Genomic DNA, 11,106 nt, shown 5'->3' with positions numbered 1-11,106 from the left:
TATCAAATAACCTTCACTTCAGACAGTATGTGCAGACAACTTTTTAGAGGAAGAAGAGTCAGTGTTGTTTCACTTAATGTTAATGACTTCAAACTGTTCATAATGAGTAGTTGAAAAACCCCTCCCAGTTGGTTTGAGTTTAATGTGGGACTAAATATTCACTATATGGTTCAAATCTGGACTCTGACCAGGCCAAAACATGAGCCTGATGGACTTTTTGGTTGTCTTTGCAATTTGGGCAAGAGCATTGTCTTGTTGAAAAATAACGTCAGATTGTTCCTCTTTCGATAATGACTTTTCACAGTAAAGCAGCTCACCAATACCAGCAGCTGAAAAGGCTCCCCACATCATGACATCTTCCTCCATGGTAGAGATGCATTCATTATTATATTTCTCAAAAGATCATCAAAGACACCGCTCTGGTGCATCACCATGCAACTCTTGTTTTATCGTGATTCATCACTCGACACAACTCTGCTGAACCACTTCTAAATCTAACTTCCCATATTCATTGGGTCGATGGTGGTTTTCTGAGACAGTGTTTGTCTAGCTGTCAAATATGAAAGTTTTTTCTAAATTCCCTTTAATTTCTGTGCTGAAACACACTGAAACTATTACCTGCCAGCATACATTAGGGTTGTTATCAAAAACATGTTTATTTAGAGTTATTATGGAAAAAATTTTAATGGCTGTCTTTGAAATGGTCTTTCTTCATTAATCAGAATACATAAAATGCTTACAAGATGTGTATGTTTGTTTTCCATCCATATTTTATATAATGTAAATCTGAAACAATCCTGTGAAATCAAAGTCCCAGTACAAGCAGTGTAAACCCTGAAGGTTTAAATCAAGTGTTATGTCCTCAACATTACACTGTACGTACAAATAAAGGCTGAAACAAACGGTAAAAGCTAATGCTGATATCTAGTTGAGTATTCTACTTGTAGAACTCGTGTTCCTGCTCGTCTTTCTTGATAACAGTCTTGTAAGCTTTCTCGAAGTCCTTAGCCAGCACAATGTAACGGTTTTCACGCACAGCCAGCATACCAGCCTGTAGACACAAAAGAAACAAGATTGGTCAAAAAAGAGAAACATATGCTTGAGGAAGAAATGTAGATCACAACTAAAATATAAACAAATAAACCTTTTTTAATGAATATATAGTGTCTTCTAACTCACCTCCTGGCAAATGGAGTTGATATCTGCACCAGAGATCTTGTCGGGCCTTGCAACATCTGCATTTTGGTTAAGGGCAATTATAATCACATATAACAGTCTTATAGTCACATATAACAGTCTTCTAATACAAGAAACAATACCATTCAAAGTTTTGGGGTCAGTAAAACTTTTTTTTTATGTTTTTGAAAGAAGTCTCTTATGCTCTCCAAGGCTGCCTTTATTTAATAATATACAATGGTAAAAAAACTGGTAATAAAGTGAAATATTAAAAAAAAAAAAAAAAAAAAAAAAAAAAAAATCCTGTGATGCAAAGCTGAATTTTCAGCATCATTACCATCTTCAGTGTCACATGATCCTTCAGAAATCATTCTAATATTCTAATATGCTGATTTGATGCTCAAGAATGTTAAGAACAGTTGTGCTGCTTAATATTTTGGTGGAAACTGCGATACATTTTTTCAGGATACTGTGATGAATAAAAAGTTTAAAAGAATATTCAAAAGAACAAAATCAATTTTTGCAATATTTTAAAATGTCTTTACTGTTACTTTTGATTAATTTATCGCATCCTTTCTGAATAAAAGTTGTTGTTTTTTTTTTACTCACTCCAAACTTGTGTATTTTGTTAAATATTTTCTTTTACTCTCATGCATTGTTTTCCTCATTTCTTCTTCTAGATAATTAAATGTAATCATATTCTTAATGAGAAAAAACTTCATTTAGGGACAAGAGGATACAGTCCTCCAGATCAACCTCTTCGGAGAGGTTCATCTTGCTGGTAATGGTTGTGAACACCAGACGTTTCTGTCGACGGTCAGGCAGAGGAAACTCAATCTTACGGTCCAGTCTACCTGGGCGCAAAAGGGCTGGGTCCAGTGTGTCAGCCCTGTTGGTGGCCATGATAACCTGTCAATGAAAGAATAAATCAGAATGTCAACAGGCTGATACTGTCATAAAAAAAACAAGAAATGATGACGAAAAAAAAAAAAAAATTCTCTCTAACCTTCACATTCACATTCTGGTCAAACCCATCCATTTGATTAAGGAGCTCAAGCAAGATTCTCTGCACTTCTCTATCAGCTACAAACATAGGGGGAAAATAAATAAATAAAGAAAGAAAGAAAGAAAGAAAGAAAGAAAGAAAGAAAGAAAGAAAGAAAGACAAAAGGACAGATTTTCAGTGAACAACAACAAAAATCTTAGTAGAATTGAAATACAGTGCATAACTTGTGAGGACAACAGTTTAGATTTACCCTAAATATGTTCTTCAGGATGTCATGAAACGAAGCATGATTGATGAGTGAATTATGACAATTTATATTTTTTGGGCAATATGTACACTTCTGTTCAAAAGTTTGGGGTCAGTCAACAAGGCTTCATTTATTTGATCAAAAATACAGTAAAAGCAGTGACATTGTGAAATATTATTATAGTTAAAAATAACTTTTCTATTTTAATTGCAATGGCAAATTTTGGCAAAGCTGAATTTTCATTTGGTGTGCTGCTTAATATTGCTGTGGAAACCATTTTATATTTTTTCAGGATACTTTTCATGAATAAAGTTAAAAAGAAAAGCATTTATTTGAAATTTTTTTTTAAATTATTTATTTATTTATTTATTTATTTATTTATTTCGTCACAAATGTCACTTGATCAATTTAAAGGGACAGTTCACCCAAAAATGAAAATTCTGTCATCATTTACTCCTCAATTTGTTCCAAACCTGAAAAGATATTTTGAAGAATATAGGTTGATGGACCCCACTGACTTCCATAGTATGAAAAAAAATAAAAAATAAAAATACTATGGAAGTCAATGGGGTCCATCAACTATTTGGTTACCGACATTCTTCAAAATATCTTTCAAAATATATTTATCAGGTTTGGAAAAACTTGAGGGTGAGTAAATGATGACAGAATTTTTGGGCGAACTATCCTTTTAATACGTCCTTTCTGAATAAAAGTATTAATTTCTTCAAAAAATAAAAAATAAATAAACTTTTGAATGGTAGTGTATAATATTATGAATAATAGTTTATTATTCATAAAAAAAGTTAAGATATCACATAACTAATATACCCAAGCAAAAGCTTTGAAAGGTAACAGAAGTTGGAAAACCTGAGAGGGACGCATACCTCCAGTCTGTGCATCAAAACGCTTGGTAGCAATGGCATCAATCTCATCAATGAAGATGATGGCTGGGGCATTCTCTTTGGCCAGTCGAAAGACATCTCGCACCATGCGTGGACCCTCACCGAGATACTTCTGCACAAACTCAGATCCCACCACACGAATAAAGGCCGCTATAGAACATAAAAACACAATTACTGAAGTTGTAAAATTACCACGTGCTTCAGATCTCATTTATTTCCATCAATGTTAAGGAATGAACTTCACAGTCCCCACAGTGAAAAGTGAAACCATATCCGTACCAGCTGGGCATGCAACGGAACGATTAAGCAACAAGAACAGTTTGGCCTGTGGAAAGCCGGCAATTGACAACCTCTAACCACAACTGAGTCTACCTGTAGTGTGGTGAGCCACAGCTTTTGCCAACATAGTCTTGCCACAGCCAGGTGGGCCATACATGAGCACTCCTCTGGGTGGGTCAATACCAATCTGAGAACAGAAGCAGAAACTGAGTGGACAAACAAAGCTGCTACACACCTACTTATTTTCCACAAGCACTTGAACGCACATACTAACCTGTTTATAAAGCTCAAAATGTGTGAGAGGTAGCTCCACGGCCTCTCTCACTTCCTGTTTCTGGATGTCCATTCCTCCGATGTCTGCGTACATCACGTCTGGCTTCTGATCTAGAATCAGGTAGAGTAGAAACGCATTAAAAGTAAAATATTAAGACGGAGGTGCAACTGACTTAAAAGTAGGGAAATTAATATAATAAATACAGGATGAACAAGGAACTGTTTGAGAATACCTGAAGTGAGCATCATGATGCTGCTGTCAGCCTCTGGAGGCAGAACGTCCACCAGAGCATTGCTGTGCTTGTGCAGCGCAACAGAGGCATTGGGCTTCAGCAGCTCTCTGTCAATTGTGCTCAGAATACGAACATAATAATTGGACCCTGAATAAATAAATAATAATAAAAAAAGTACCTCATTACTGACAAAGCCAAATTGTGTAGTTTCAAATAACAAAACATGTACAAATGTCATAAAATTTCTTATGTACACTAAAGCATTTGGCAGATTATTTTATCCAAAGCAATTTAAGGCTTGTTCACACCAAGAATGAGAACAATAAAGATAACTATAACAATAACTACATTATCATCTACACTAGCGGATGATATCGTTTGCTTGATGCATGCAAGAACCAATGAGGTTCATTCTCGTGTGTTACAGAGCACGTTTGAGTTTGTTCAAGCAGGTTCAGTTAAGCTTCTGTTTATGTTCACTGATCAATGTTTATATGTGAATAAAAGCCTAATATATCATACATATCATATAAATCGATTGAGTCTCTTCAGAAAATTTGGACTAAACCGCTCAATTCATATGGATTAGCTTTACAATCTCTTTATGAACTTCAAAAGTATCAAAGTGAGAGTTGCGCAGCTGTCAACAGAGGGACAAAAATATCTCAGATTTCATTAAAAATATCTTAATTTGTGTTCCAAAGATGAATGAAAGTCTTATGGGTTTGCAACAACTTGAAGGGTGAGTAAATGATGACAATTTTCATTTTTGGGTGAACAACCATTTAAGCTCTTTAAAGTTGGATGGATTCTGATGTTTTTATCATTTATCAGTTGGAAAAAATCATTCTGAATGTGATTCCAACAATATTGTTTATCTTTGCCATCATCATTACAGTTGTGATTTTTTTTTTTTTAATATATTTTATATCTAATAGACACTAATCTATCATTACATTATCATCCTTGGTGTAAATGGACCTTTACAGTGCATTCAATTTTAAGGTATGCATATTAAATTTCATGATTATACATGTTAAATTAAAGCCATTTTAAAACTTAAGACAGAGTTAATTAAAGCCTACTGATAATACTGTAATCAATATTATTACATAAAGATCAATCCTCTTACCTGTGGTCGAGCCCACAATGGCAGTATTCTGGTCGACTGCTTCCAGGAACTGTCCAATGACCAGAGGGATGCTCTGTATCCTCTTCACCTCCTCTTGGGCATGAAGGAACTCCTTCTTCAGATTCTTCTGTTCATCTTTAATATATTCCTCCTGCACCTCCAGAAACTCCAGCTCCTGCTGCAACTTCTGCAGTGTGGGAAATGAGGGTCAATTAATATTGGTGATTATGTGTCAACAAGTGGGCAGGTGTATTCAAATATTCAAAGGACAATATTGTGAAAGACAAGTAGCATGTCAATAACACAATCAAAACTCACAAACCTTATATCTGCTGTAAAGGTCCTCAAGATCTTCTGGTTCAGGAGCCAAGAAAGACAAGCCGGTCTGGGGCCTTGAATTCAGCAGGGCCGGCACATCATCCTGTAAATCGTCATCCAGAAAAAGATCACAAATACATAGGTGCAAAGCAATGTTTCATGAACATACAATTAAATTAAATCTAAAAGAAAGGTTTTTTTGTTTTTTTTTTATAATAATCAGGATGGAAATGGGGGGGATTTCCATCATTTATCAATCATTTAGCCCCCAAATGCAACGCAAATCTCATACATAAAAATAGTGGGACAAAATTTTGCTTCTGTGGTTCGAAATTATAAAATAAGGCCCCAACTAGGGTCCCGCAGTGAATCTCGGCCATTTCCACCACTGATAATAATAATAATATTAATAATAATAACAATTATTTTTATTAAACCTGACTTCTTAGTTAAAAATGTTTTTATTTAATTGTATTAATAACAATTTACAAATAATTAGATCACAACTTCACACATAATTAACATAACATGCATAACAGATCATAAATTAATGCATATTCAAACTGTTATAACGAGTATCAAGAAACTGATATATAATTTATATATTCATACATATTGAAAATTGAAAGTGCATGCACTACAGTTCTATTAAGCGTTATATAATGTTTGTCATAAGATGTTAATGAAATGACAAATACAACTGATAAACTGCTATGCTACATGGCTAACCTAGAGGTTAACCGATGTATAATGTGTGAACGAGTAAAGAAAACATTTCAAAATAACCATATATAGCTCAAATATGAACAAAAATAAATAACTGAATTTGACAGATTCGCAATGAGTACTAATCTTATGTAAATTAACGTGAGAGCACATGCTAACGCTAGCCGATGTCAGAGAATGGCATGACTGAGCATTTGCGGCGAGCTGAATGAATCGGCATCTTTTCACTGTTTATTTTAAGCTTCAGAGTCGTGTTCTTGCTATATATGTGTTTTGTTTGTGTAGGCTAGAACTTTTTAGAGATAATAGTGGTGTATATGCCAACCCTGTCTTTGTAAAATGCTTAAAAACACAGCATAACATCTCACCTGAGGTTTCTCAACCAACACTCCGCCGTCCTCCATGTTTGCTTGTAGCAACTGACGTCACGTCGCAGAATATATATATGAAGTTCCGTAAATAATCACAGGGTCCTAAAGGCCACCAATTTCTTACGTGTTATATATATGTGACCATTTTTTGAAATTGTGAGATACAACTATTTGAAAATCTGGAATCTGAGGGTGCAAAAAAAATCAAAATATTGAGAAAATCGCCTTTTAAGTTGTCCAAATGAAGTCCTTAGCAATGCACAGAGCTGGGTAGTAACGGATTACATGTAATCTGGATTATGTAATCAGATTCCAAAAATCAAGAACTTGTAATTAGAGTAAACTACTTTTTAAAATACTCATAATCAGACTACAGTTACTTTTTATGAATTACATGATTACATATTATTTACACAATAGTAGTAAGTTCATTGATTCTCTAATTTTTCTTTTTTTTTACCTTTATATTTTTTTCATAATAAACCTGCCGCTTATATACATTCGTGATTCTTCGGGTTTTTCCAGCGGTGAGGGGGAAATATAGATGAATCTATATGAAATATAGATTATATATATATATATATATATATATATATATATATATATATATATATATATATATATATATATGTGTGAAATAATAATAATAATTGAATAATAATAATATATGAAATATAGATAAAATATTTGATGTAGCAGTGATATTGCTGTGAATTTCATGTTTTTCAATATTTGGTTTTTGTAATGTTGCTGTTTTCTAAATTTACTTAATTTTAAGTAAACATGTTTTAAAATCATAAGATGTGATTTTGTTTAATTTAGTGTTACTATCAGCAAACACTAACAGGTACATTAGTGTTAGTATTTTGAAGTATTAACTGTCCATACATTGCACTTTATTAAAGAATATGTTGAGGCTCTTGTTGGTGAATAGAATATATTTTTTCTTTGTATCTGTCAAAATAGTACAAGATTATCCTACAATATGTGACATCATGTAAATGTAATCCAAAAGTACTCAGATTATGTTACCAAAAACGTGTAATTATATTACTGATTACAAATCTTGTCATGTAATTTGTAATCAGTAACTGATTACAATTCATAAGTAATCTACCCAGCTCTGGCAATGCATATCCACTCAAAAAATACATTTTTGATATATTTACGGTAGGAAATGTACAATATATCTTAATGGAACATGATCTTTACTTAATATCCTAATGATTTTTAGCATAAAAGAAAAATCGATAATTTTGGCCCATGTATTGTTGGCTATTGCTACAAAGCCTCAAAGATGAAGCCTTTTCATCTATTGGTTTCATTTGTGTGTATAAATCACACTTTTCATGCCCCAGTTGTGTGGGAATAATATTTAATCTACTGCCGTTGGATACAGAATGTTATTTCCATTAACCAAGGTTTGTAATGGCTGTTGTCTGTTGTTTCAATAGGCTGACATATTGCAAATATGATTGTTAAATAAGCTTTTTCTTCAATTTGTGCTATACAATTAATTGTGAAATGCTGTTTAAATAATGATTAAGCATTTTTAATGTACATTTCATCCTGTCACCTGTTTATCAACAAAGAACATTTTAGATGCACATTTTTTAATATCTTTTTCATCATGTTTTCTTTGCGTGTGGATGCTTTATAAGCTTAAAGACAGGGTCAGGGGTTTAAAACTGGTACAAGCAGTAGAGTCTGGCTTCTTGTCTACAAAGGAAAATCTTTTGACCAGAGGATGGATTCTTTTTGGTGGCTGAGTCCTCTTGATCTTGACATCCTCATCATGAAATGGACTCTGAAAAGACACGGGATTCCTTGCCACAACAACACTGCCTCTTTTCTGTGGGTCAGCAACAGGTTTCACAGGAACACAGGTTATTTCCAGAACAGACATGTTCACAGCAACAGGACGTTCACACAGAGATATGCGTTTGTCCACCTTCACTGGTCTACTTGCGAGACTGGGCAGTCGTGGTAAGGAAAGGTGAGCAATGGCTTGCAGATCAGACTCGCATGAAGGTTCTGCGATGTTTCTCTCCAACACATCAATTAAATTTGTACAAAGTCTGGGCCCTCGATGTCCTGGAGGTCTTTCATCTGAAACAGACTTCTGTCCTGCTAAAATATTCACAGAAACAGGCATGTTCGTGAACACAGGAACAGGGTGTTGGCGCAGAGACGTATGTTTGTCCACTCTCGCTCGTCGACTCGCAAGATCACCGAGAAGGGATAAGTAAGGGTCAGCACTGGCATTCAGGTCAGACTCACATGAAGGGTATATGATGTTTTTCACTGACATTTCCATGAAACGCTTAGGAGACCAGGCTCCTTGATGCCCTGGAGGTCTTACACCTGAAACTGATGTCTTTTCTTCAGACTCTGGCAAAAAGCAATGTCCAGCTGACTTGTTTTGTCCAGCTACAGGCTTCACATGAACATGGGTTGGTTCCAGAACAGGTATGTTTGTGAACACAGCAACAGGGCTTTCAGACAGAGACGATTGTTTGTCCACCCTCACTGGTCGACTTGCAAGACTGGGTGTTGGTGGTAAGGAAGGGTGAGGATTGGCTTTCAGGCCAGACTCACATGAAGGGTCTGTGCCGTTTCTTTCTACCACATCCATTAAATAGATAGGAGGTCTGGGACCTCGATGTCCCGGAAGCCTTTCACCTGAAGCCGATTTCTTTTGTCCAGTATCTGGCAAGACGGAAGGTCCAGAAGGTCTGCAGAAAATCTGTTTGCCTACTAGGCATAGCAGTGCCGGATTCTGGAGAGTATTTCTTTCTCTGTACCACATGTTTAAATGCTGGAGTGAAGATTTCTTCAACAGCAACAACAAAATTGGCTTGAATGAGCAATAAGCAAGCAATAACAACAGTCAGATGCTAAATTAAGGTCTTTTCACCAGGATTCTCTCTAATGTATAATGTCCATTATGATGTCAAAATCTAGAATAGAATGTAGGTCTTGAACCTTTGAGTTCACGTGCCTTCAGACACGTGACATTCTATTTATCCTTCTGATTTTATCTGGTCTGAAATGCACGCATTCTAGTGCACATTAATTTATTTTTTAACATCTTAATCGTTAATGTTGTGTCAACCTCGCCAAATAAATAAATATAAAGCGGAACAAAATCGTTTCGTAGCGTTTTGCAGACATTAAGAGGTTTCCTCACAGAAAGAATTGTAGCTCAGACTTAAAGTATTAACCAGGAAAAGCAATTCAATGTAGATATAATGCTATATATTTTACAAAATTATATATAAAGGTTTCATTTAAAGTAGCCTACATACTTTGCACGTGAGTATGATACAGTTCCCATTCTTTAATTTCGCTGTAATTGTGCCTCACCTCATTAAATGAAAGTGTGTCTCCCCCTAGAGGTGAAACCCCGGTATTACAACTAGCTTTAATTCGGTTCAAAATAAAATTAGCCTACTGTGGATTTACTCGAACTCGTTCCAAACCTGTAATTTATTCTGGCGAAACGAAAAGGATAATATATCTTTGTGAGGAACATATGAAAATTTCAGTCCCTTAAACTCCAGAAACATAAACATGCTCTTCTTATAGCTAATTATGCATAAGACAGGTCATGATGTTCGATTCGCGAATGAATCATTCGTTTATGTCAAATCTTTCATGACTCGGATCCAATGGTCTGTACTGAATTTGGTCTTTTAATATCGCTTTCCAAGTTAGCGTTTTAGAATATCCCCTTCAGACGACTTGAAATAGAGTGCCAATGTATGTATGAATGCATTGTAGTCCATCCCACTACTGCAATGCATCAATATGATAATTCCAGAGTGCTTTCCAGGTGAAAAAATACTATAGAAATGTATAGTAAATACTATAGCGTTTTTGAACCATACTGTAGTAAAGTACTTGAATTAATTTGTTGTGGTAATTATGTAGTTTCTGTGGTAACATTTAACAACTATGGTAATATAAACAAATTACTTTACCCCATACTGTGTTTTATACAACTATTATACTACAATACACTACAGTAGTGTAGTAAAAACTAAAGTACAGTATCTCTCAGAAGTGAGTACACCCCTCTCATTTTTGTAAATATTTTATAATATCTTTTCATGGGACAACACTGAAGAAATGACACTTTGCTACAATGTAAAGTAGTGAGTGTACAGCTTGTATAACAGTGTAAATTTGCTGTCTCTCAAAATAACTCAACACACAGCCATTAATGTCTAAACCGCTGACCACAAAAGTGAGTACACCTTTAAGGGAAAATGTCCAAATTGGGCCCAATTAGCCATTTTCTATCCCCGGTGTCATTGTTAGTGTTACAAGGTGTCAGGTGTGAATGGGGAGCAGGTGTGTTAAATTTGGTTTTATTGCTCTCACTCTCTCATACTGGTCACTGGAAGTTCAACATGGCACCTCATGGCAAAGAACTCTCTG

The 11,106-nt window shown here is 35.0% G+C and overlaps 2 protein-coding genes across 2 annotated transcripts; both read right to left on the bottom strand.

Moving 5' to 3' along the window:
* Nucleotides 1–637: 637 nt before the first annotated feature.
* Nucleotides 638–6,791, bottom strand: LOC125243660 (26S proteasome regulatory subunit 6B). Its single transcript, XM_048153453.1, has 11 exons — nucleotides 6,661–6,791; nucleotides 5,571–5,669; nucleotides 5,249–5,435; nucleotides 4,117–4,263; nucleotides 3,885–3,994; nucleotides 3,704–3,797; nucleotides 3,314–3,481; nucleotides 2,183–2,259; nucleotides 1,917–2,085; nucleotides 1,180–1,235; nucleotides 638–1,051 (listed from the first exon to the last, which is right to left on the bottom strand). Exons 1-11 carry the CDS (start codon nucleotides 6,694–6,696, stop codon nucleotides 938–940), a joined length of 1,257 nt encoding a protein of 418 aa, XP_048009410.1. The 5' UTR covers nucleotides 6,697–6,791; the 3' UTR covers nucleotides 638–937.
* A 1,474-nt stretch (nucleotides 6,792–8,265) lies between these two features.
* LOC125243709 lies at nucleotides 8,266–9,938 on the bottom strand. The gene has a single exon (XM_048153520.1). It carries the CDS (start codon nucleotides 9,470–9,472, stop codon nucleotides 8,318–8,320), a length of 1,155 nt encoding a protein of 384 aa, XP_048009477.1. The 5' UTR covers nucleotides 9,473–9,938; the 3' UTR covers nucleotides 8,266–8,317.
* Between the last annotated feature and the right edge of the window lie 1,168 nt (nucleotides 9,939–11,106).

This window comes from Megalobrama amblycephala, linkage group LG13 (genome assembly GCF_018812025.1).
Source record: "Megalobrama amblycephala isolate DHTTF-2021 linkage group LG13, ASM1881202v1, whole genome shotgun sequence".
Taxonomy (NCBI): Eukaryota; Metazoa; Chordata; class Actinopteri; order Cypriniformes; family Xenocyprididae; genus Megalobrama; species Megalobrama amblycephala.
Note: the sequence above shows the minus strand (reverse complement) of the source record. Positions and strands in the feature narration are given on the sequence as shown.